Source organism: Bipolaris maydis (assembly GCF_028858645.1).
Source record: "Bipolaris maydis strain C4 unplaced genomic scaffold PSV08scaffold_4, whole genome shotgun sequence".
Taxonomy (NCBI): Eukaryota; Fungi; Ascomycota; class Dothideomycetes; order Pleosporales; family Pleosporaceae; genus Bipolaris; species Bipolaris maydis.
This window is the reverse complement of record NW_027093860.1, coordinates 87,943-113,329: the sequence shown is the minus strand read 5'-3', so window position 1 is coordinate 113,329 and position 25,387 is coordinate 87,943. Positions and strand designations below refer to the sequence as shown.

At 47.7% G+C, this 25,387-nt stretch overlaps 9 protein-coding genes across 9 annotated transcripts; 4 read left to right on the top strand and 5 right to left on the bottom strand.

Moving 5' to 3' along the window:
- Positions 1-859: 859 nt before the first annotated feature.
- On the top strand, positions 860-2,958 carry PSV08DRAFT_408353 (tryptophan dimethylallyltransferase-domain-containing protein; the record flags this gene model as incomplete). Its single annotated transcript, XM_066093800.1, has 2 exons — positions 860-2,080; positions 2,774-2,958. The coding sequence occupies exons 1-2, from the start codon at positions 904-906 to the stop codon at positions 2,956-2,958; spliced, it is 1,362 nt and encodes a 453-aa protein (XP_065949383.1). The 5' UTR covers positions 860-903.
- Positions 2,959-3,159: 201 nt separating this feature from the next.
- On the top strand, positions 3,160-5,694 carry PSV08DRAFT_218985 (uncharacterized protein). Its single transcript, XM_014219224.2, has 3 exons — positions 3,160-3,580; positions 3,632-4,015; positions 4,071-5,694. Exons 1-3 carry the CDS (start codon positions 3,200-3,202, stop codon positions 5,601-5,603), a joined length of 2,298 nt encoding a protein of 765 aa, XP_014074699.1. The 5' UTR covers positions 3,160-3,199; the 3' UTR covers positions 5,604-5,694.
- A 2,401-nt stretch (positions 5,695-8,095) lies between these two features.
- PSV08DRAFT_360427 (cytochrome P450) lies at positions 8,096-10,280 on the top strand. Its single transcript, XM_014219225.1, has 6 exons — positions 8,096-8,323; positions 8,376-8,412; positions 8,467-8,558; positions 8,617-8,701; positions 8,757-9,425; positions 9,513-10,280. Exons 1-6 carry the CDS (start codon positions 8,132-8,134, stop codon positions 9,938-9,940), a joined length of 1,503 nt encoding a protein of 500 aa, XP_014074700.1. The 5' UTR covers positions 8,096-8,131; the 3' UTR covers positions 9,941-10,280.
- An 876-nt stretch (positions 10,281-11,156) lies between these two features.
- PSV08DRAFT_175485 (uncharacterized protein) lies at positions 11,157-12,080 on the bottom strand (the record flags this gene model as incomplete). The annotated part of the gene is made up of 1 exon (XM_014219226.1): positions 11,157-12,080. One exon carries the CDS (start codon positions 12,078-12,080, stop codon positions 11,157-11,159), a length of 924 nt encoding a protein of 307 aa, XP_014074701.1.
- A 1,608-nt stretch (positions 12,081-13,688) lies between these two features.
- PSV08DRAFT_360426 (uncharacterized protein) lies at positions 13,689-14,684 on the bottom strand (the record flags this gene model as incomplete). Its single annotated transcript, XM_014219227.1, has 1 exon — positions 13,689-14,684. One exon carries the CDS (start codon positions 14,682-14,684, stop codon positions 13,707-13,709), a length of 978 nt encoding a protein of 325 aa, XP_014074702.1. The 3' UTR covers positions 13,689-13,706.
- A 412-nt stretch (positions 14,685-15,096) lies between these two features.
- PSV08DRAFT_400212 (uncharacterized protein) lies at positions 15,097-16,012 on the top strand (the record flags this gene model as incomplete). Its single annotated transcript, XM_014219228.1, has 2 exons — positions 15,097-15,372; positions 15,442-16,012. 2 exons carry the CDS (start codon positions 15,097-15,099, stop codon positions 15,958-15,960), a joined length of 795 nt encoding a protein of 264 aa, XP_014074703.1. The 3' UTR covers positions 15,961-16,012.
- Positions 16,013-16,328: 316 nt separating this feature from the next.
- PSV08DRAFT_175627 (uncharacterized protein) lies at positions 16,329-17,696 on the bottom strand (the record flags this gene model as incomplete). Its single annotated transcript, XM_014219229.1, has 1 exon — positions 16,329-17,696. The coding sequence occupies one exon, from the start codon at positions 17,694-17,696 to the stop codon at positions 16,329-16,331; it is 1,368 nt and encodes a 455-aa protein (XP_014074704.1).
- A 488-nt stretch (positions 17,697-18,184) lies between these two features.
- PSV08DRAFT_369462 (uncharacterized protein) lies at positions 18,185-20,196 on the bottom strand (the record flags this gene model as incomplete). The annotated part of the gene is made up of 4 exons (XM_014219230.1): positions 18,185-18,427; positions 18,482-19,100; positions 19,178-19,959; positions 20,032-20,196. The coding sequence occupies 4 exons, from the start codon at positions 20,194-20,196 to the stop codon at positions 18,185-18,187; spliced, it is 1,809 nt and encodes a 602-aa protein (XP_014074705.1).
- Positions 20,197-24,123: 3,927 nt separating this feature from the next.
- Positions 24,124-25,117, bottom strand: PSV08DRAFT_245332 (uncharacterized protein; the record flags this gene model as incomplete). The annotated part of the gene is made up of 3 exons (XM_014219232.2): positions 24,124-24,485; positions 24,544-24,877; positions 24,929-25,117. The coding sequence occupies 3 exons, from the start codon at positions 25,115-25,117 to the stop codon at positions 24,124-24,126; spliced, it is 885 nt and encodes a 294-aa protein (XP_014074707.2).
- Between the last annotated feature and the right edge of the window lie 270 nt (positions 25,118-25,387).

Genomic DNA, 25,387 nt, shown 5'->3' with positions numbered 1-25,387 from the left:
TGTACTTGGACCATGTCAGCCCAGTTGACAAGGCTTCCCTGCGCCGGTGATGATGCACGCCCCGCACTTTTGTATAACATACTTGTACTACCACTACCGCTATGGTCCGATCCACAATCTGGGGAGCGTCGCATCACGTCATCACAGCATGCGCGCCGACATTCAAGGGAAACGCCGTTCTCGTGGCCCTGATGAAGACTGTGGGCCTCGTCTTGATGTGCCTGTTGCTGCGTGATGGTGTTTGCTTATCGCTTCGACAATGGGCACATACTTCTTCCCGACACCCTAAACCCCATTGGCCACCAACCTCTCCGCAGTCTCATCGACCCATTCTTCGAATTACAGGTACCTGATCTTTGAATGGGACAGCACATGGTACTAAGCATTCGAGCTAGGCTTTCGACTACGTACGGCTGGTGTGATACACGATATCGTTTGTGTGCCAAGTTCCGTTTTCTGAACATGCAAAATCAAAGCACGTGCCCAGTGAAAAAGAAGTCGTGTAGACAGTGTTGCATGGGACCGAAGAACAATGGCTTGCGAAGAAGGGCCGAATCCGGACCAGTCTGAGTTAATGGACAGATGGCTATGGTTCATAGCTGGAGGGATCTAAGCAAAACACCGCTAGAGCATTCGGAGGCTACAGTGACAGTGACATGGTGGTGAGTGATGCATATGGACTTTACAATCAATCCATAGCTATCACAGGCATGACAAAGGCTTAGATCATCTTCGAATTCCGAGGTGTTTATTGAAAAAGAACATATACAGTTAACGTAGGGGGCCTGAGTGGACCAGGGTGGTTATCTTGACGGGTATAAAACGACAACAACATGCCCCGCGCACAAGGCGAATACACACGTACTGTACCTGGACGACTAACCGACAGTGTACCAGAACGCAATGAGTCGTGCTAATGTCGATAGAGTGCGGTGGGCTGAACTGGTTGAGCAGCATCTAGCACACGCCTTGACTGCGAGCGAGTCATACACCGAGGCAGATATCGCAGGCCACGTGGACTTCTTCAGACATCATGTTTGCGGCTGGCTAGGCCCGGGACCAGCACCATCGCTGCCTCTGCGTCCTGCGTGTCCATCGGCGCTGACGTTCGACGCAACTCCGGTCGAGGTGAGCTACGGGTGGAAGGGCACGTCGTCAGTCATGGTCCGTTACGTGGTTGACTTGATCGGGCGCCAAGGAAATCCCAATCGTGCGGCTTCGCTCATGACAGCACAAAAGACAATAGATGGGTTGCGTAAACATGAGAGCAGATTGGGGCCCGGTGGATACCGTATCGACGTGCTGCCGGATATATGGGAGGCTGTGACGGCGCGGCTGGCCCACTGGGAGAAGACGGACCACACGGGTGGATGCAAAGTGTGCACACCCTCGACGACTTTTGTCGGCTTCGATCTGGCGACATCAGGCCGGGTGCACGGCAAGCTGTACTGGCGGCTTCCAGCATGTTTGTTTGGCCAAAAGCTCCTCGAGTTGTTGGACGACGTCTTCGCTCTACTGCCACGCTACGGCGTAGACGTTGACGGCCAATGGGCTCAGCTGCGACGCCATCTGGCCTTGCACCCCACCAGCGAGGGAGGCAGCCAAGGTGTGCGACCGCGCATGCTGTCGATTGATGCTACACGGTATCCTGCGGCGCGCATCAAGTTGTACAGCCGTTGTTACTTTGACTCGCACGCTTCCTTTGCCGACGCCGTTGAGCCACACCTTAGCCTGGACGGGGCGGTGCCGCTGCCACTCCCCTGTCACTACGCCACGCTGTGGGCCCGCCTCCAGGCACAGTACCAGCACCAGCCCCAGCACCAGCGCTACTGCTTGCTTGCTCACGATATGCTCCCCGGCACTACCCTCACCACCAAGCTGTACTGGTTTGCCGACCAGATGCCCGCCGGCGATGCCCTCATCATCAACGACTTGGTCGCCGACTTTGCCCCGCCCCACGCCTTCATGAAGCGCCAGCTCGACGCCGGTCACTTTTGGCACAACTCGGCCTACATTCGAGAGATTGGCATGGGCCAGCGCAAAGATGGTGCGTATGACATGGCCCTCTACATTAGTCCTTGTTTGTTTTCCACGTAGTAGTAGTGGCTGTGTAGTCATTCAGTGCCATCTCTAGTAATGCATGCTTTTCAGGTGACAGCGTCCCACCATGCTCACTGTAAGTAAGCACATACAACACAAGCGGGAAACAAGCTCAAAACGGCGTTGGGAAGACCGCTGTGGCTTGCAATTTCGGAACATTGTTTGGAAGGGGTCTGCTGGGGGGAGGTCGTAGAGGGCCGTCTCGTCTCCCACGCGCAACTTGCAGTTGTCTTGTTGTTGATTGAGCGTGGTGACAGGCCCCTATGTTGGTAATCATAAGTGGCTTCGAGGAATTGCAAGTGGTATTCTTGTTGGAGGGCGGCAGTGGACTCGGTCTTGGGCAACCCGACCTTGCAAAGTGCACAATCAGGTACATGTGACAGAGCCCTATATTTACACTTCATCAGCCTAGCCCAAGTATACGTATATCTTCGGGGGTTCCCAGGAGGCTGATTAGTCTGGTCGATAAGAAGCATACTTACCTGCCTCTTTCGGACTAGTGTCATGTCAACACTAGGGACCGTGCGGACTAGCGGCTGCACAACGGCGATGCTTGTGAGGCTTCATCTAAAGCTTGGATTTTTCATTCTCCCTAGTTGCATGTCGTGTGCTCCATGATGCCCTCGACACACATCTAGTCTCCAGTGTAGCAGCACAATGCTCACGTACCTAGTAAGCGAACCAACTCCACACCCAAAATGCGACTCGGCCAAGTCCGCCTACCACAAGACCAACTCGTCGGGGAACCCGATCTTTGCCTACTTTGGCAGCTCTGCTCAACCCGCCAACAAAATATTCAAGCCGGCATTGTGTAATCCGCTCATGCCGCCTTCCCGATTAGGCGACACACTAATGTAGCGCAGCCTCTGCGATTCGTTGCCATCGACCGCATTGCCTCATCTGTTGCGGAATATGGACTCGACCCTACCAAGCACCGGCCGCTATCTCATGTCTATTCCATCAACAAACGGCGCTATTTCCCCGTCCCTTGTAGTGCGGCTGGCGCCCGGAGTGGATATAAATGCTCGTCACCGCCCGACATTCTTCATGTAGCTCAAGTTTGGCATTGCTCTTCTTCGCGTCATATCAAGTCGCTGCAATGGCACGCGTCACCAAGAGCATTGCGGCTCTGTCTCTCGCTTCAGGTGCTCTCGCCTCGCCGTTAATTGCCCGTCAATACAATGCAACGAGCCCGTGTGCCCAAGTAGCAAGCTCCGTCGCAACCCAAACAGCTGATGTGCCCACCGTCCCTGCACAATTGGCCTATGACTGTCTTACTTCAGTTCCTTTCAACCAGTCTGCTGCCCTTGCACTTGTCGACGGTGTGGTGCCCTATTTCCGATGGCAGAGCACCACTGTCTGGCTCAAGGATCCACCCAAAGAGTATGTCGAAAAGGTGCAACCCGCTGTCGACATCTGGGGTGAGCTTGACACCATAAGAGAAAAAGTAGTCAAGAGCGAGTATGACAACGAATATGAGGTATGTATTCGGCACACAAAGTCGACGTTGTAAGCCTTACCCATGTCACAGTTCGGCTTTGAGTTGTATCGTCTTCTGCAAACGACACACGACGGCCATTTTGTCTACGTGCCCGACATCGTAGGAACCGTCTTCAATTTTGCACGCCCAATCCCTCTTGTTTCCGCCTCGTCAGATGGCAAGGAACTACCAAAAGCCTACGTTTACGCCGATGTCTTGGCTGAGTCCTTTGGCAACGCAACCTTCAAGGCATCTCCCATCACCAAGATCAATGGCCAGGATGCCCAGGAATACCTCGAAAACTGGTCACAATACGGCTCTCTCCAAGACCGGGATGCTCTTTACAACAACGTTTTCTATGAGCTTGCTACTGTATCACTTGGCCCCACTGGATCTGGCATTGGCACTTTTGCTGGATCAGGGAGAGGTCGCTGGGTATGTAGATGCGTCCAAGTGAAGCTTCCAGGAGCAAGCTGCTGACTCGTGACAGATCTACCCTGGGGCTACCACCGTGCTTGATTTCGCCAATGGCACCAGCTATACCTACGAAAACTTTGCCAAAGTCTTGATCCCATTCGATGGCATCACTGATGGCGAGAGCCTCTACAAGCTTTGGTTTACCGGCAACCCACCCACCGAGACTGAAGATCCAGCTCCTTCCAACTCTACCACACCAACCCCCTCGGCATCCGCCTCTGCATCCGCCACACCAATCCCTGCTCCTGGCTACCCCCCACCAGTTGTTCGTCAAAGCCAAAACTTGATTGGTGGGTACTTCCTCGAAGACGAGTACTCCGATGTTGCTGTTCTGTCCGTTCCTTCATTTGTGGGCACCGATGCTCAGGTACAATTTCAAGCCACTGCTGTGAAATTCCTCTCCGCGGCCAAGGCTGCCGGAAAGAAGAAGCTCGTCGTTGACGTTCAGGCAAATGGCGGTGGTACCATCCTACTGGGATATGACCTCTATTTGCTCCTCTTCCCTAAAGACATCAATCACGCAGCAGCTGATCGATTCCGTGCTTTTGAATCAACGGACATCATTGGCCAACAATTCTCAAAAGCTTCTGAAGGCGTGACTAGAGAGCCAGTCACTCAAGAACAAAACGAAACACTGTACGATCTTCAGGGAAATGTCGTCTCTTCTATGTTCAACTATCGCACAGATCTAGATGTTGATGAGAAGCCCTTCTCCAGTTGGGCGGAAAAGTTTGGTCCCCATCATATGAAGGGCGACAACTTTTCAAGCCTTTTCCGTTGGGACCTGAACGATCCATTGATCACCCAGAACTCAGGTGGCATCTACGTTCACGGCTATGGCCCTCTATCCAACTATACTGAACAGCCGTTCGCTGCTGAGGACGTTGTTGTCATAACTGACGGGTACTGCGCGTCTACTTGTACCATTTTCTCCGAGCTTATGCGCCAACGTGCTGGTGTCAAGTACATCTCCCTTGGTGGTCGCCCTCGCGAGGGTATCACACAAGCCGTCGGTGGCGTCAAGGGCACCAACGACCTTCCTTGGACCTATATCCAGTTCCTTGCTCAATATGCCGTTCTCAACACCACCTCTTCGGCCGAAGAGGTAGCGCAGCTCAATAACACTGAGCTAAACCAGTATTGGTCTTCTGTTCCCTTCGATCGTCTCGCCATCGGTTCGGCAATGAATGTCAATTTCCGAGACGGCATTCGTGACGGCGACGAGACTGACACCCCACTGCAATTCATCTACGAGCCAGCCGATTGCCGCATCCTGTACACCAAGCAAATGACTATCGACATTACCGCCATCTGGAAGGCGGCCGCAGATACCACCTGGGGAGGAAAAAGCCACTGCATCGCTGGTGACTTTGGTGGATACTCAACAAACACCCTGACCAAGCGCGAGTTGAGCGGTAGAGAAGAGGCTCTGAGCAAGAGAATGAAGCAGTGGAGGAGAAACCTTGCACCGCAGGATTACCCACTCGATGTACGCACCGATATGCGCAAGGCAAAGATTATGGGTGACGGCGTTATGTGGCCGTAAAGCAATGGCATCATTGTTTACCTCCACCTTCAAAGTTGGAGAAGGCAATATTTTTGATAAATGAAAAAAAAATGACATTTCGTGACTAGCCAACATCCAATCCGTTTTGACAGCATAGACGGTGTTTTTGAACATTAACAAGCTAACACCGGTGTAGCGGCTATTTTCTTCTCACGGGGTTTAATTTGGACCGGTGAGCTCTTGGCTGCGGATTTTAGTGGGTCTGACTGTGCGCTAGCCTCGTTCATTTCCTAACCTGGTTGTGACCACATTCACTCCTTACACCGGTGATAGCAATTCACTTCTCAACTGGTTCGCTAGCCGCAGATTTTAGAAAGGCGAGTTGTGCGATAGACTCGTGCGCTGGCGGTGTTTTGCACCGTCGAATAGGCTCACTACCACACTTGGGAGTAAGTAGCAGCTTTCACTTTGTACACATGCGCATCTTGTGTTAAGTGGCTATAACTCGTATATTTTTCAAGATGACGGATGTCATATTGGATTGGATAATGTTCTTCCAGTCTTCCACTGTACAGCAGTGTTCTTGACACTCTACAAGGCGATCGTCCCTCATCTTATTCGTCAAACTAGCGTTCCCCGTCAGCTTGTTATTTCCGTAACCTGCAGCCTGTTTTTCTCATAATCCACAATACCCGTAACATCCAAGACGTTGCATTCCGGTATGTTAAGCGCACCAGCTGCTTATGTCGTGCAACATTTTCCTCGGCTTTACAAGTTAGTGCGTACGCTGTGAACCCGTTTTCCTGACGGCTCTTTTTGATTCAACGGTCGGCCGAATCGAGAAACGTCTTCAAGATACTTGTTCCAGATCTTGATCGGGCACTCTTAGAGACTAAAGCCGCGCTTAACAGCTCGAGAAAATGTTTCAACTATCGTACGATTCCAAATTACATCCAGTTGGATGATGTTATCATTCAACTCAACTATAGCCTCTTAGGTAACAACAAGAGCTCGAGCAACGATATCACAAGGTGTCATAGTAAAGCATCAATTATTAAGCACAGCGAGGTCGAATAAAACAAGCCATATTAGCTCGGACAAGCTTCCGGCCTTAAAGTTTGGCTGACATGCCTACTCGTCAAGGTGGCCAAGGTGGCCAATAATTCTGAAAGACTTCTGCGTACCACGGGGTGGAGTGATACCCCGAGTACGTACGCTTGCAGCAGAATGCTGCAGGGCTAGACGTAGATGGCTTTGGTGGCTACGAAAGGATGTAGCAGAGTAAAACCGTGCCGAGGCAGAAGCGACCTCGGTGGTTAAACCCGCTCGGCCATTAATGAATGCGGTTAGAGCACGTAAGCCATGCGCGGCCCATACCGTCAGCCACAAAACATGACCCACATATCCCGCTAGACGTCTGATTTCTTTACCTGCTTGGAATATGGTGATGGGATAACCGGTAGCCTATGTGCATGTGTCTCCTGATTCTGCCATTAATGGTCCTGTGGCTGCTTACACGGACCTCATCTTTGCTCTCGGTCGATGGGTCAAACCGGAAGCCTTGGCGCAAAAGCAGTTCAGCCCACCGAATCGCGCCAGCTTTGCTACGAAACCTTAGCACTTCTATAGCATCGTTTAAATAAAATATCAATAAAACAAATAGCCTGAACGTCCTTTTCGCTCCGAGAGAGTAGATTTGATTGAAGTAGTTTCACGGTTGCAATAAAGGTTGCAAGCGGATTTCATACCGATGGTAATATGATGCAATTTGATTTCCGACTTGACCGGATCACTGAAAGCTTTGCTAGCGTGACGATAGGGATGGAGCCTGGAACAGCTGTTATACCGCCCTGCTTTTGCACATGAAGAAACATGCAAGAGCTTAGATCACCGTAGTTGATGTTGTGTTTGTTTGTTTTCTATGCTCAAAATGTCTGCCTAGCACGCTCTTGCTAAGGATGAGCTACACTTCGGATCCAGCTTTGAAAAATTACAGCAACAATCTGTTCCTTTCTACTATGGAGTTATTGAAGGTTGAAGTAAGCATTTTGTCGTGTCACACACCTCTGCTGTAACGGTAGCGTCCGTTGAACCCGTTGAACCCGTTGAACCTGTTGAACCTTGAGCATAGCAACCCTGTCCTAGTGAAACACAAATGAAATCCCACTAAGTTGCAGATTGGCTGACGGCAGAAAGTGTGGCGACATCCTCCTTGAAGGGGTATTCCCTGAAGGAGCATTCCCTGAACGAGTGCTACGGTTAACTGATTTTGATTCCTGAACGCTACCTTGGCAAATTCGTAGCCTATGACGCCGCGCCATGCGCCTATGGTTGATCCACATCCCCACACCCAGCTGGGTGCAGTAACCAGTCTACTTGGCGTATCTCTTCCTCAAGCATGGTAAATTCTATGCCTGCGTGAACAGCGTAAGGGTACCATGACGAAGCCTAGCGACCTCGGTGCGTTGCTTCATATATATATCTTGCGTATCTTCGTCCACTGAATTTGCTCATAATTCGATTTCACTTCACCCCTATTTGCTTTCTTCGCCCTTATCACTACAAACATGGACTCACAACTCGCCGCACAAATCATGCGTGTGCTGCAGACGACAGGAATAGCGGCTGTCGTCTTTGCAGCATGGATCTTCGTCCCAAGACTACAGCACAGGTACTACATGAGCAGGCTGCCTACTGTTAGCGCAGGAGCGGCGTACGCGACCACTGCGGGTAAAATTTATAAAGATGCGTATAAAAAAGTAGGGCTTATTCTACACGCGACTAAAGTTTGCTTACTTACGAGATAATTAGTTCAAAGACCAAGCCTTCACACTCGTTAATGATCAGGGTATATCAACCCCTTTAGAAAAGCAATGTCTCGATCCACCACTAACATGTCTAGGCAAGGAAAACGTTATTATCCCTATGCGCTTCCTCCCAGAGATCCGAAATTTGGGCGACGATGTTCTTAGCTTCTCAAAGGGCATTAGTGATGCACGTAGAAAGCATGCCCTTTATTATACATGACTATCACGCTAACCTTTTCTAACAGGAAATGGAGATCCAATACACCAAACTAGTCGCTGAGAGTCATACCGTTACTGATACCGTCAAGACAAGGCTCACATCCGCACTACGTACGGCCTCCAAACACAAAAGCCACCTACTAGCCAATCCCGCTGACCTTTGTAGCTCGGTTGCACACATCTATCGCTGATGACGTCAAACTAGCCTTCCAAATCTTTCTACCCCCCTGTGACGACTGGACTGAAGTTAATATTAACGAGAAATTGGTTCCTATCATTGCCAAGGTCTCTGGTAGCGTCTTCGTCGGCCCAGAAATCTCTAGCCATCCTGACTACCTTGATGCTGCTTGCATGTACCCCGTGGATCTGTTCAACGTCGTCACTGCTGTTAAGAATATCAACCCATGGCTGAAGCCCTTTTTGGCCCCACGCACCCCAGAGGTTCTTACACTCCGCAAACGTGAGCAGCAAGCTAAGAATGTCCTCCGCCCTATCATCGAGCAGCGAATCGCAGCCAAAGCCAAAGACCCCCAGTGGAAGGAGCCAGAAGACGTACTGCAATGGATTATCAACAGGGGTAACGGCAAGATTTCTATCGACGACATTGTTAGTGGTCAACTTACATTGATCTTTGCCGCTATCCACACTACCAGTACTACCGTTACCAACACCATGTTCACCCTCGTCTCCAAGCCAGAATACATCAAGCCTCTCCAGGAAGAAATCCGCCAAGCTATCGCCGAGGAAGGTGGCGTCACCTATCGTGCAGTCCAAAAGATGGAAAAGCTCGACAGCTTCATGAAGGAGGTTCTCCGATTCCACGGTCCTAGTCTAAGTAAGTTTTCCAGAAACCCTAGCTCCTAGAGCCCATGATCTCCTTTCGCTCTACACCAACCGAAGCACAGCACTAACGCCCTTACAGCTGGTATGCTCCGCCGCGTGCTCAAGGGTATTACCCTCAGCAACGGCCAATACATCCCCCCAGGCGTCATGATCGAAATTGCCTCTCAAGCCATCTACCACGACGACCAATTCTACCCCAACCCCGAAGTCTTTGACGGCTTCCGCTCCTACAAGGCCCGCCAGTCGGGCAAGGCTGCAGACATTGCCCGCAACCAATTCATCACCACCAACGAGGAAAACCTTACCTTTGGCCACGGCAGGCACGCCTGCCCGGGTCGCTTCTTTGCTGCCCTTGAGATCAAGATGATTATAGCCCGCTTCTTGCTCGACTACGATATCAAGATGCCGAACGGACAAACCGAGAGACACCCCCAGATTGAAATGGGTAGGATATCAATTCCCTTCCCTGCAGGCCAGCTTCTCTTCAAGAAAAAGACCACAGCTTAAGCTCAGAAGGGTGCTTAGTTGTTTCCGGAGTAAGAGAGGAGGTTAAAATCTCAACCCCCTGTGTGTAACCATCGTTTGGCCGAGGCTTTCAGATAGGAGTAGTAGGGATTTTCTTGTATCGTAGAAGAGACACGTGCAGATTTCCAAAGTAAGAGTGTTTTTTCTTTTCTTTTGAAACACGCTGGTGGAGCTAGCGATCCTTTTACTCCTCTGCTATCAATGTAGATTACGGGGAAGGGTGTGGGGTAGTTTCGTAGACTAGGCATAAATAAAATGCATTCCTTGGAGTCCGTGTTGCCCGGTGGGGTTACAGCGGCCTTCCTGGACGTTCTTATCATGTCTAATGTACTTGATGTGGTTTTCATGCTGCCTCCAACGCTTGTTATACCGGAGGCCTTCCAATGCTTCTAACGAAGTGCTCTTATTCTGTCAACCGCAATGGGTTTGGGCGATTGCATGTGCTGGCTGGGCAGATAGTTTGACATGGTACGCATAGGAAGAGACCTTCTTTTGTAACTTTAAAGGGCCAGGGTTCTTCCAGTCTAGCTTCTTAGATACTCATTGCATTCGGATATTGCGCGCATCTAGTTAGAACTTGTTATTAGTTTCGCTTGCTAGTACGGGGGGGAGGGGGGCGGGCCGGCGTTTTCAGTTTGCACATTTTTGCTCCAGGACTTGGTCATAAGTAATTTTTCCACTGATAAACCCCGAAATATCGCGTATCTTATCAGTCATCGCATTCACCTCACGAGCTTAGAGAGGTTGGTGCATGCGAAGTTTCTTGTTGGTAGGCGGTTTATAGCACATCTGTGGGTTCTTGTTTGTTTACACATCATGACGTTGCTCTGTACGTTTTTGTTACCTTAGGCAAATCCTTCATTGTTTATACAGTAACAGCCATACGTAGTTTGTGTCGTTGGTCCCTGCTAGGGTATGTTGGTAATAGCTATTCATTATTGTTTATATTTAACAAGTGTAACACTAATTATTACTGTATTATGTACATTGTGACTAGCGGTACATGCCATTTGTTTGTAAGGAAAAGTGTCCAAGGCCTACAGCGGTATTATGCAGAGATTTTCGAGGGAAAATTAAAAATATCTGCGTAAAGGCCCATCTCTTAGGACATGCTTTTTCAAGCAGGAGAATTGAATGATGTCTTGTTCCTGGTGCTGGTGCTCTCCAACTCTGATCCCTTGTTCGTGTTGCGCTGAGACTACATCAGCAAAATGCCATTGGCCTTCGACGCCTGGCAAATGGGACCAAGGTCATTGGAAAGTCTGTTACCAGTCACATTAAGGACCTGGAGAGACTTGCTGGCACAGAGCGTCTCAGGAATAGTGCCAGTCAGTTTATTGTTGGAGACATCGAAGAGGGTGAGGTTGGCGATGGAACCGATGGAACCAGGGATAGAGCCGAACAACTTGTTCCCAGAAGCCATAAACTCCAGGAGGCTTCCAGCATTGCCCAGGGTATCAGGAATGGGACCTGAGAGGTGATTGTTCGCAAGAACAATGTAACTGCCGGGGAAAGCGCCAATCTCATTGGGTATTTGGCCCGAGAACTTGTTGTCGTTGAAGAAGAGGGCATCGAGATCAGGGTAGGCAGTGAAGACATTTCCAGGGATAGGACCGCTGAACTTGTTGTAGCGGAGATCGAGGAAAGTTAACTGGTTAGCCCTGAGTAAATTCTGGGGAAAAGGTCCAGAGAATTGATTGTTGCTCAAGTCGATCTCAAACAGATAGTGCATCTGGCTGATATCGGGTACTTGGCCGCTGAAATTGTTGGTATTGGCATGGAAGAGGGAAAGATCGGGAAACTTGTCGAGAAAGCCAGTCAATCTGAGTTTGCCACTCAGGTAAAATTCATTAAAATCAATGGCAGCGAGAGACAAGATGTTGTTGTCGGGGTTGGGGTAGCAGTAAAAACCCTCCCACGAACACAAATCGTCGCCCGATGCAGTCCAGTTAGCGAGGATCTCGGGAGGGCCAGTTACCTGCTTAGCGAAGGCTTTAGCAGTCTTCAAGTCGCGCCACAGGTTGGCAGGCATGTCCGACGGCTCATTACTATATTTGACAAGAGTTTTGGCGGGAGCAGCTTGACTAAGTGCAAAGAAGCCGGAGAGAACCAGTGCCAACATTTTGTGATGCATTCTTAATGATAGTATGATGTCTATGAGGTGACTCGAATAAAATGAACGACTGGAAAGTTGGAGATGGATGTGCTGTGTCTTTTTCTTCCTGCACAACGTTCAAGTTATATAGGAAGAGAAAGGTTTTACAATTCGTTGGACTCACTGGACTGTGTGTTGTAAGAATCTGTAATACGTCCGAAATGAATACCGAAATGCGTGCTGATGATTCCAATGATCATGTAATACTGTCATCTTTGGGTGTAGCGCCCTAGCGAAGTCCTCCGTACTTACAGGTACTTACCGCTTGCAACCAGACATCTTAACGTTGAATATTATGATCCTTGTACTTAACATTAATGACCCTCTGGTGGCCCTAGTTATCTAAACTTCGAGAATCATGTGTAATGTAGGGAAAACATGAGTCAAGCTTATTGATAAGAAAGCAATTTGATAAAGGTTTCACATATAGGCTCGAAACGGGTAGCCACCGCTGGATCAATGCCGCCATAAATCATAGCAACGTAGGTTGTATCAATGTATAGATGATGGCTGTCGTTGGATGCATCTTATGCAACAATGCCTAGAGATGTGTTCGTCTATGGATACTTAGCTGTGCTTCAATAAGTGAACAACGTTAAGATCTCAGACCCTAAATCCAATTCGTGAGTCATACTGTCGGTTTACCACTTCATGGTAGGTTGGTTCAGTCGCTGACATGAGAGGCTCTAGCACTCCAAAGTTCACAGAAAAGGCCCTACAGGTAGACCATCTTACCTAAGAGGATCATGAAGATTGAGAGTGTGGGTACCGGTGGAGAAATAACTTGCGCCAAACAGTTCATGAGTTAGATGGCAGAGTCAGACTACAGCCATCAGAAGCTCGACACATCTAAGGTTCATTGACAGCGATTATTACGGCGTTCGTAGACCGCATCTAGTCCCCTAGTAGCTTTGTATAGCAAAAGCAACGCATCATACTGTTTACATGTTCTAATGCTACAGATGTCAAGCTCAGGGGTACAAAAAGGAGTGGGAGCTGGAAAGCTTGAGAATTATTGCACGCATATAAACACTTTCATGCTTGTGAAGCTGAGATTGCTAATTTCAGCGACCCAAAGTTTAGTGCCTCGGTAAATTCCGAATAAGCATACTATCAGCGGCCCTTTGGCTAGTTAAGCTTACATATCTCGTGCTCGAGCTTTCTTTTTGCAGAGCTATGGACCAAATGGGATCATATTAATCCAAGAAGACACCGGTGAAAGTAAGGACGATGTGTGCAAGCAAGCACTTCAGATGTCTGGACCTAAAATGGAGGTCCATACATATAAGTATGTATAATTTCACTTCACACGTTGTCCAAAGATCGGTTGGGGATGACCGGACCGATCGGCGGAACTATTTCGATGGACCAGAATCTAGCCAGATCATCAGACGAGCTAAATTCCATAAATAGTACACGATGGATGATCAGGCCATACCACATTACTGTGTAATATCTTGGCCGAATTCAGTTTTCTTCACGAAAATTGTACCGATAGAATGATATAGCCCGATGATATTTACTGGGTCAAATGTAGGACGAAAAACTGTATATGCGCAGAGAGTATGGATCCTTGCTCACACATGTCACCGCTCAAACAATCTGGAAATTCCTTGAGACACCGGGCTGAATGACTTCAATCGCCTTGGAAATCTCAGACACGATGCGCTCCTGACCCTCCTTACCCGCCGCATCTGTCACTAGTGCACTCGGTTCCTCGATCAAGCAGTCGTTCAGATACTTGCCATGCGTCTCCATGCCCGAAGCACCCGCGTGCACTAGTGTTCTGCTGCCCACCTCTGTCGAGCGTGCCACCAGCAGCCTGAAGAACCAAAACCCCCAACCTTTAACATCGCGCGCCAGCGCTGACCAGCACAAGCCTGGGTTGACAATGTTAACGGTTATAGGAAACTCGCTGGCCGGATGATGGTCAGCAATAGCCCGCACAACTAGCAGCTGTATGAGCTTAGACACAGGATACTGTTGTGACCAGTATTTCTTGCATGTCTCTTCATCGGACAGCGCAATCAGAATCTGGCCATCAGGGGCGGAGCGTTGGGGAAAGGTCGTATGGTCATAGGCGGCAGACCCGGTAATGGTGAACGTGGGTCGAGTATTGAATCGGATAGCTGTATCACGCATCTTAGGCATCATATTAGCCATTAGCAGCGTTGTGGCTATGACATTGACAGCTATGCCTTCTTCGTGCCCATTAACTTCGTAGTACTCAGAGCGGACCACGCCAGCATTAGCAATAAAAATGTCGATGCGTTCTAGGTCGGCTTCAGCGCGCTTCGCGAACGATTTTACGCTACTATAGTCGCTCATATCAAGCTTCCAAACTTCGGTGTTCTGATGTCCTGTCGTACGCATAATGTCATCCCTCGCTTCTTGGCCCTTTTCGACACTGCGAACTGCCAGGATGAGTCTACCGGCGCCCATTCGCGCATAGTGTCGTGCTGCTTCTTTTCCAAGGCCGATGTTGCTACCTGTGACGATGATTGTCTTTCCACTGAAGTTTCCCTTGGGATAAGGTGGCGTCCTAAAGAACTGGCTGTACAGGAAACCCATAGTTTAGGGGTCGGGGGTTGGAAGTTGAGTATGGAGGATTTAGGAAGAAGAGGAGTGTAAGCAAAGAAACGTGTCAGGTCAAAGAAGATGTTTTTCTCGGCTTTGCGTTCTCAAAGGCAGTCATTTTATCCATATATCAATCGGTACACCCTTGCGGAGCTATCGGGACTAAGACCATCGTGCTTTCAGCTTCAGTCACGCTTCTTGTGTCGGTATATCCTCACTCGGGAACTAACGCGGTGCAAAAGTTGCGAGCAGTCAATTCCGACCCGAGTCCCGTAGTGCTTGCTCCGACCCGAGCTGCGAACACGCGCTAATGGACCATGCGACCACGTCTTGATGTATATGAAAAGCACAACAACATTGAAGGATAGTAGAGGCTATTCATGCTAGCTGTTTGGAAGCACAAATCATGCCTACCTACGCAATTCTCGGCTCCACTGGTAATTGTGGCATGGCCTTGATGAAGAACCTCCTCAAATCACCTGACAACAGAATCCATGCCTATTGCCGCAATGTCGCAAAATTATACAGACTGATTCCAGAAATCATTGGTAATGAAGATATCAAAGTCTTTTCTGGGAGTATTACCGATGTTGAGCTCATGGAAGAGTGCGTGCGCGATACTCATGCTGTGTTCATGGTGGCGACAACCAACGACAACATTCCTGGATGTCGCGTCAGCCAGGTGAGATGACACTCTCGAATCCGCCCAGCTGCCGTAATCGCGAACTAACGCATAGGTTGCGCTACCTAGGATAGTGCTGGTACAGTCATCGCTGCGCTGAAAAATATCAAAGCGAAAGCATTGCCTGGTCTTAGGCTTCCTACACTGGCCCTTCTCAGCTCTGCCACCATTGATCCGTACTTAAGTCGCAACATGCCTTCATGGTTTCGCCCAATCATGCTCATGGCCGCATCCTACGTCTATGAAGACTTGAAGGTTGCTGAGAAGTTGATGCGCGCCGAATCATCGTGGCTGCCGTCCATCTTCATCAAGCCTGCTGGTCTTTCTCCCGATGTTTCACGAGGGCACCGATTAACATTGGATGAGGAAGAAAGCTTCATCAGCTATTTCGACCTTTCAGCAGGTATGATTGAGGCTGTACAAGATCCTGATGGTCGCTATTGCGGGAGGAATGTTGGTGTTGTCAATGCAAAGAGAGGTGTTGGCGCCAAATTTCCCTCGGGTACCCCAATGTGCATCTTAATGGGACTGATGAGACACTTTTTCCCATGGCTACATCCTTATTTGCCAAGCACAGGTCCCTCTTAGAGATATGAGACAGTAGTTTGAACAGATCATCAAACAATTAACGTTATCGGTTCCCACCTTTCCCAGTAGAAGATTACATTTCATTGTTTGTTGATGTCTTGTTGTGAATACATTTGACACGCGGAGACAAGCAGTCGTGAACTGCAACTCGAAGTATATGTGGACATAGTCGATGGGCCCTCACACGCATATCAAAGTCTAGATATGCAAGTGGGTAGAAGTACATGACACTCAAGCATGTTAGGCGGTCGTCTCATATAATAATTCGAACTTGCTTGCTTCCAAAATCATCGTCACGGGGTTGAAAGGAATAGGAGAGAACCATTTGTTCAACATCCATTTATCTGCTCAAAGAGAACTCACAAAACCTAGGGGGCAACCAAATCCGGCCTGTTCCAAGGCTGCTCAAATCCAGTGAACGGCACCCACTTGAGATCTGAAGGCCGGTTCCCTGTTGTGTCCTGGCACATCCTTGCCAACTGCAGCCACATATCTCCCTTCATTGGAAAGTACTCTTCATACTCTCCTTGCTCAAACTCCCTAGCAGAATCTTCCCCGTTTTTCAAAGCACGCATGAATTTGGCAGCATGTCCGTCGTCATGCTCTTTGATAACCTTGTCGAAAAGCATATTCCAGCACAGGTCGTTGCTCTCGATCGAAGAGTATTCAGAAATAGCACTATGATTGAGTTTTGCAGACCCTGAAACGGCATACCAGGCCAGATCCAGACGTGCTTTCCACTCGACAAGGCGGACGCGGTCCTCAAGCCGGATCCATTCTTGATTGTTAAACACGGTGAAGAATATGCTACTGGTGACACAGTGCATATAGAAGAAATCAATCTTGGTCCTGCGATTCGGCTTGCTCTTGTCCTGCGCGGCTCCCGCAAAATACGCACATGTACTGATCATCTCAGCAGTTCGACGCTTGAGATCTTCCTCATCATTCTTAATGCGGAACTGTGACGCCAGACTGGCCATTGCTTCACCCGCGCGACCTATAACGCCGTCACGCATCTTGTTGCCAAAATCGGTCCATCTGGGCGCGCTGCGAATCACATCGGTTGTGCGTACTTCTTCCACCAACTCGAGCAGCGACTTGGGTTTTCGTGACGGATAAGAAATGGCGGCTTGTTGCTCGGAATTTTGGAAAAATGTGCTGATTCTGGAGTCATCGTGGGCGGCGGCCTGGGCAAGTGCCTCCGCGATGATGACTGGTTGTTGGAACTCGACGCCGAGACCGAGGTGGATGATGGGGTGATAAGCACCCTCAAACATGCGTGCAAGAATGAGATCAGCTAACTTGGTACGTGCTAGGACGTACTCTTTCATGACCTCTTTCCAACCCTTGTCTCCGACCTCGCCCTTGAAGAATTCGAGAAATGTGTGATACTGATGGATCTGCCCAACAATAGAATCGTATAGGATGTCGTCTTTATCATCGCTTCTCAATTTCTCCAGTAATTCTACATCCACCGAGGGAATTGCGCGCTGAATCGGTACGCCGTCATTGTATCTTGCCCTGAGTTCTTCCGGGCTACCACCCAGTGCCAGGACTGTAAGAAGGCTGTGAACGATATGGTTATGTCCCGCCGTATCCCGGAAGAACATGTGCCATTTCTCGTGATTCTGTTGGAGGAGCTTATTGCATTCTTCAAGCGATTCCAAAGTAGCGTGACTCGCTGCTTTGATGAGTCCAGCGTGGGAGGGAGAAAGTTGAATTGCAGTAGTCTCCATTGTTTCTAGTCTCGTGTCTTCAATGGATATCAAAACGTAGGAGATCCAAAGGGGCTGGCTTTTATACGCGCTAAGCTTTCGGGATATCCCTGTTTTACAACAAGGTTCTATGGTTCTTAGGTAAGTATCGGGACATTATATCGGGTATCGGAGCCCGATAGGCCGAGAGATCCAATGGCCATAATTCGGGATCTCGTATGAAGATGCCGAGGTGCTTATAGAGTAGAATGAGTGTGGTAACACTCAAACAATAAACGAAAAATACGAAATAGGCATGTTACCATGGAGTTTTCCGTTCAATCAATGGCTAAGGCTAGGGGTTTCGAAACGTTTCCAAGCAACAACACCAAGGGATAGATTCGAAAGTTAGGTAGCGTGCTGCCATGCATTTCAAAAGTTTTAGTTTACAAGACTGTAAGTCAAGCATGGAAATCTTTGAAGCATTTATACCTAAAACGATGTTCTAAAGTTGTTCAATTAATTCAACTTTATTTCCAATATTTCAAGACAGCCTCCTGGAGCTCAGACTTGATGATTTTATGCGTTGCATTGACTGGGAAGCGAGCCAATCCTAGTTGCTTTAGACACACGACCCCTCCAAGGGCATACTCATCGCCAATAGCTGTGCATACATGCTGTTTGACTTGTTCTACACTGACATTTGTGAAAGACTCGACTACCGCAATCGGTTGAGCGCCTAATACTGGATGGGGCACTGGCACTACAATAGCCTGATGTGATCGTCAATGCATTGGATCGATTGATGCACACAGAAAGGAACTTACCTGAGACCGAATAAGAGTAGAAATGCAACTTTCAATGATTGCAGGTGCTATCATGACGCCTGCGCGCTGGATCATGTCCTTGCGTCGGCCCATGATGAACACCAGCCCATTTTCATCAATCATCGCCATGTCTCTGGTATTGAACCAACCCCCTTCTGTGTCGTTATAAAACATATCTGCAGAGCGGCCTCCGAGATAACTTTTAATTATACTCGGACAAGAAATATGAAGCTCTCTAAGCTCACTTATTCTCACTATACCTTCATGCGCAATGGACTGGAGCCGTATTTTGGCACCAGGAGCAACAACCCCAACTGGACAAATTTGGCCTCCAATAAATGGAGTGGTTTCCGGGCGAGTCCCAAGAAACGGCCAAGTGAACACACCGGGTCCTTCGGTCATACCTTGGTTCACGCATACTTGCGCCTGCGGAAACAGTGCCGCACACTTGATCAGGACTTCTTTTGTAACAGCATCGCCACCTATCTGGATCCTCCTCACACATGACAAGTCCAGGGAAATTTTTGCAAGCTCAATGGCAAATTCGTGCACCATTGGTGGGGTTAATACAAGGAAGCTCGCGCCAACTAGGTCTATGGCTTTGATCGCATCGGGTACACTGTATGTCACACCAGAACGTCAGTATGAATACTTCATTCTTCACAAACACATCTACATGAGTAGTGCTTCACTTACCTGAAGGATTGTCCCGTGAAGACTACTGCACCACCTGCGCGCCAAGTTTGCAGTGTTTGCGCCGGTGCGATGCCCCGCGAATTGTGTGCCTGCATCAGTGCATACTTGGCAGCTCCAGAATCCGGATCGATGAGCCATTCTTGCGAGTGTAGAGCATAAGACATGGCAGCCACAGTCTGAGGACATCCCTTTGGCATGCCTGATGTGCCTGATGTAAACATTATAGAGTTGATCCGATTTGGGTTATGGTGCCGTGCTGCCAAACCAAGCGATTCGTCCTCGAGGAGTCGTTGAGAATTTGCATGTGCAGCCACCGCGACGAAGCTTTTCCATCCTGTAGACGACAAAACTGAATCTGACAAACAGATCCGTACCGGCTGGGGCAATCCAAGTTCTGATATGGCGATGTCGATCATCTTTCCACTGCACGTGTCAGGCGCTACAACAAGTTGTGGCCTTGCCATTTGTAGCATCTGTTTGAGTGCCGCGGAACTGGACATATCTAGCAAGCTCGGGTCTAAATTTACATACGTGATGCGCAACAGTATGCAAGTCCAAAGTAAAATGGCATACTCAGCACCATTTGGAATGAGCATAATCATAGTTGTGTTGGGTTGAACACCCACAGCGAGCAGCCCAGTAGCAATCCTCAAGGCGGTATGATGGAGTTGTGTGTATGTAAGCGTGAAAGAAGTACTGTTCCCTTCGATAGCAGAACTGCGAGGATGGATCTCCTTTATTCCGCTAGCTGGCTGTGCTCTGCTTTGATTCTTACTGCACAGCTTGGGCGTTGCAGAATGGCACTGGAATCCATTGCTCTCATTTCCTTCGCTAGTTCCAGAACAAGCAGTCACCAAGTTTTGAATGCTGATTGACTGTTCCATCAAGCAGACCACTGCTGGTCCATGTGGATTTCTCCTCAATCCGCGTTCGACGTGTTCGAACATTGACAATTGAGCCCATGTTTTGCTCTCAACTCCAGCAAGGACTTCTCCATCTTCAGCCAGGAGATTGTCCATCTGCAATCTGTTCTCCGGACAGAACGATAAGGACAGATAAAGAAATGTAAGAATAAAGGCGAATATAATCAGAAGATAATACTCTATCGCAATAGCAAAGAAGGTAGGGTAAATTTTTAAAATTTTTGAATTTGATTTGCAGTAGAGTCGGTAAAGCCTAAAGCAGGTTGAAAGAGTCTGATAGAATGCCGGGTCCTACTAATCACAAGAATATTTTGGTTATAATAGACCTAGCTCCGCTGCTTCGAGTGTCTTTATGGAACCAACATTTGTGAGAGGAGAAAGAGTGAAGAATTACATAACCCATGTATACCTTATTGATTGACTGATGTAGGATTGGTCAACGACGCTCGAGGATCGGAAGCCGAACGTCGGATATCGGACCTTGGCGTGGGAGTCGGGGGTCGGGATACCTACGCTCTAACGGGCTTGCACTCCAGCCTCCGATGTCAGCTGAGTCATGGGTCAGGCTCCTGGCTGCACCGTTATCTCACTAGTCAGACACTCTGGCGATGGGCGACGCGCTAACAGGTAGCGCCACGCTAAACTCCTAAGCCAATCAAAGGGGGAGAAAGGCTTCTACCGCCAGAGGGTCTGAGGAAGTTTGGTTCCTCGTTTGGTGGTTCTCAGACGAAGTTTATTAGCAACTAACTGTAGCACCTTTAACCCAGTACTTGTCACCTACAACAACGTGTTCTATTACTAACAATTATCAGATTTAAATCTATAAGCTCTTGCGCATCTTTTCCACCTAGTATCGATATACCTAGCTATCACGAACGCGTCCTCGCAGCCCGCAGCGTCCTCGCCCGCAGCGTCCTCGCCCGCAGCGTCCTCGCAGCCCCCAGCGTCAACCCATCAAGTCTGCTATCTAACTCTTCTACTAAACTAGATATATTAAGTACTATAAGAGGCTAGTAATTAGATTAGGAGTTTATAAGAGTTTTCTAGCACGTAGTGTTGGGGTAAAAGAGATTGAAGGCACTTGTGGCGTACTGGATGTGGTCAGTGCGTGCAACAGTTCAGCCGATGCAACACCATCAGCCCCATCAAAATTTCAACCTATTATTTTCAACGCGTGATATCTCCACAACCATGACAGCCCTCGCAAAAGCGATTGCAGCAATCGATTCGCAAGATACAGAAGGTCAACTTTCATACCGTACAGCTGCAAAAAAGTTTAGTATTAAGGTTACAACATTGACGCGCCGGCACCAAAACAAAACACAGTTACTAGCAGCTGCTGCGGCAAAACGTCAATTACTCACTCCACCACAGGAATCTGAGCTAGTAAAATATATAGAAAAACTATTAGATCGTGGCCTACCACCTTCGCGAGCAATAGTAAAAAATTATATAGCAGTTATTGTAGAATAGGAGCCCTCTAATAGCTGGGTTACTCGGTTTTTGAAGCGCCACAACGATGTGATATGTATCAGAAAAGCCACTAGTATCAACCGCGACCGTCATTAGGCTGACAATCCAGCTAACTACCAATTATATTTCAATCTCCTCTATGCTAAGCTCGATTAGTATTTAATTGAGCCGCATAATATCTACAATATAGATAAGAAGGGCTTCTTACTTAGGCGTATTATGCTATTGAAAAGAATCTTTTTAAAGGAGCTTTAGGAGCAAAAGAAGATCCGCAAGGCCCTCTAAGATAGAAGTAGGGATTAGATCACGATTATTAGGTGTATCTGCGCAGATAAGAGCTTAGTAGATCCTACGATAATCTATAAGGGCATAGATAGCCTTCGCAATAAGTGGCTGCGCGACCTTAAAGCTAGAAAATACTAGGTTTTTTACTATAACAGCCAATTAGGCTGGAGTAATAATAACCTCGCGCTAGCTTAGGTTAAACAGGTGTTCGATTGGCTTATAAAGGAGAAAGCTAGACGCGACTACTAGATACTGCTCGTCGATAGGCACGGTAGTCACCTCACGCCTTCGTTCATCAATTACTGCGATACCTATTAAATACTCCTCGCAGTATATCCACCTTACGCCACCTATAGCCTCTAGCCACTTAACGTTGGCGTATACTTACTTCTAGCACTAGCGTACAGCTCTAAGCTCACTAATCTACTCTACAGCGATTAAGGATTACTTAATATATAGAAAAGTAATTTCCTCTATATATTTTAGGCGGCATATATATCTACTTTTATAACTAACAATATATTAAGTAGTTTTCAAGCTACTAGGATCTATCTACGCGATCGCGACGTTGTAATAAAACGCTTTAAAATACTACCACCACGAGCTAATACAGATACAGAAATTGGAGAGGTAGGTAATGGAGATAGCTAGAGGTATCTATTAAAATTATTTAACGCTGCTATGCTAGATATATTAAAAAATGTAGCTAAATAGCTTAAATAGGCGTTCTATTTATTGTAGATCTAAAACGAGCTTTTGCACTATAAAAATGAGGAACTGCGCAGTAATATTACTACTAGAAAATACCACAAATCTAAAAGAAAGCTTCTTAACCTGCAGCAGCACTAAGAGTATTATAGTACTGCGGTGGTGTGGAGCCCTTAGTCGGTAAGGGAGGCTAGAGCCTGCGAGGCAGCAGAACAACAGCAACACTATAAAAAAAAACTCTAAAAAAAACAGTAGAGGGAGGAGCGAGCTGCCGTAGCTACTTATAAAAAATAGATGGCTTAAGCTGCGCGGGAGCATCGCGTAGCTGCTAGAATGGTGCGGCAGCAGGAGCGTGCCGCGAGGGCTGTACAACTAGCTGCTGCGCGAGCCCAAAAAGTAGAAGATCGCGCTGCTACAACCGCACAAAAATCTCGCGATAGGCAGAATATAGCTAAGCGAAAAGCTTCATCAACTCAGAATCAAAAAGTATCAAAGCGGCGTCGTGTTGTGGAGGCTGAAAGTGGTGGTGGTGATGTATCACCACCCGCCAAGCCTCCCACCAAAACCACCACGCGCGGCCGCAGTGTGCGGTTGCCTAGTAAATATTTATAGATATATATCAAATATACAATCGTACGAGTACTCCACTAGAAAATCCCGCGATAATAACATTTTGGTGGTGGTCAAAAGCTTCATTTTTTGGTGGGCGCCCATTTCGGTGGGGTGTTGCATCGGCTGAACTGTTGCACGCACTGACCACATCCAGTAGTTATCGTAAAAAGTAGTAGTGCCCCTACTTTTCGCGAGGACACTTTGCATACAACGCAGCGAGATAGGTAGATAAGATATATACGACGTAAATAAGAAAGATATGCTCTTCTATGTGAATCTGCACTAAGTCTATAACTAATAGTAGTGTTAAGATCTTAATAGAAACGCAAGGCAACTTTGGGTTTTGGCGTTCGAGTACCACTAAACGAGGAACCATTTTTCCTCAGACGCTCTGCTGTTAGACGCGTACCCTTTTATGTAATCAATCTCTAATTGGTGGAGGAGTTTAAGCGAAACGCTAGTCCAACAGGGGTGCGTCTGATTAATGAGATAACTGCACCGCGGATTGATCAACCAGCACTTTCTATCAGCTATCGAATCCGACAATTTTTAGTCACATGAACTACATTAGTGATTATTATATGCAGTCTTGGTCTTATCGAGTGCCGGAATGGAATGCGTATTTGGTGCGTTTCTGCTGAGAACTACACGGTTTTGCAAGGCAGAGTTACACTTTGTTGGATTGCAAGCGATGTCCAGTCAGAATAGTTTATCTTTGGGTCGATTGTTGTAATACACCTAAATATGTGGAACATTAATTTTTCATCAAAATGTAGTGTTCAGCCGATTGCTCCCTCTCTTCGTCCACAGCTTCCAGTGACCCACGACTCATATTTTTTTCAGCCCTACTGGTGTCACGATGTGGAGAAAACACCAAGAATAGCGCCAACCAAAGGGAATGTAGATCTCACAGCGTGCATAAAACCCCACGAAACGACAAGTTCTCTAGCTTCCTTGATCCCCACCATTTTGACGTCCCTGGGCTCTCCCGACCGAATCATTCTCGTCATGTATTCCATACGGAATAATTTCTCCATTCGTATGTTTCATGATGAGCAGAGTGAATAGGATGATGCTCACAGTTGAGAGAACGGTAACTGCAAGCAGATGCCATAGTTTTGACGTTACAGCTTTACGCCTTCGGAAACATACCAAAGTGTACGACAAAAAAGTCCAAATCGCTATACCCAGGAGTACATGATGCCCGTAGTAATACACGCGTGTCCACTGACAAAGGAGCTGGAAAGCATCAGTTGTAGTCTCCAAGAGAATGGGGATAGTCATAGCGGAAAGAGATATCATAGATCCTGCAGTATTCAAGTAAGAATAGATTACATTCTTGAGGAGAAATTGGGTTAAATATACCTGAGAGAAATGATCCAAGTATGATGGCGGCGTCTTGCAGCTTTATCGTTATTGTTTTCTTAGAACGACATGCTGTTGCGCTGTCCTCTACCAATTTTCCATTCTCAATAACATCTGTAACCCATCCAATAGTCATCATACTCCTTTGCGTATCCGCAAAATTGATATGATCTCCTGAAATTTGCTTTTTGTATAAAGCATCTTCCCTCATTCGCTTATAGCCATCAATGCTCTTGAAAGTCACTTGGCTGAAGCAATCGAAGTCGGCCAAATTGATCATGTGCTCATTGAAGAGCTGTCGCATGAGATTACGAGTTTCGGTCGTGTTGTGAAGCTATTTTATGTTCTTTAGTTCACTACAACGTCATGTTTTCGGATGACTTACCATTCTCCATCCAATGATTCCATATTTTACCATCAACTCTTTTGTCATCGGTCCAGAAACCTGCGTCATGTGACGTCGATAATCGTCCTCGCTCATACCTGGACGGCGGTATCCACATATGGTAAGACAGAGGAGTTGACCCTCGGTACTTTTTATTGGTGGGGCCGGCAGATCGTGCTTGTTAGCCATAATGCGAAGTGGCGGACAATCATGTGCTTGACTACTTTGGCATGAAATCAAGAAGATAAAAGAAATTCAACTTGCTTAAATGTCAATGTACATGACATCCTCAAGCCCCGAACCCCAGACAATTTGTCCGTTGCTAGTCCAACCGATACAATGTTCCATTAGGTCAGCGATTTGTTGCAGGAGCGCATGGTTCACAGGGTTGCCGCTTCGGAAAATTGCATTACAACTATTTTTATCGTCTTCCTTGATTCGTCGTATAATACACGGCAA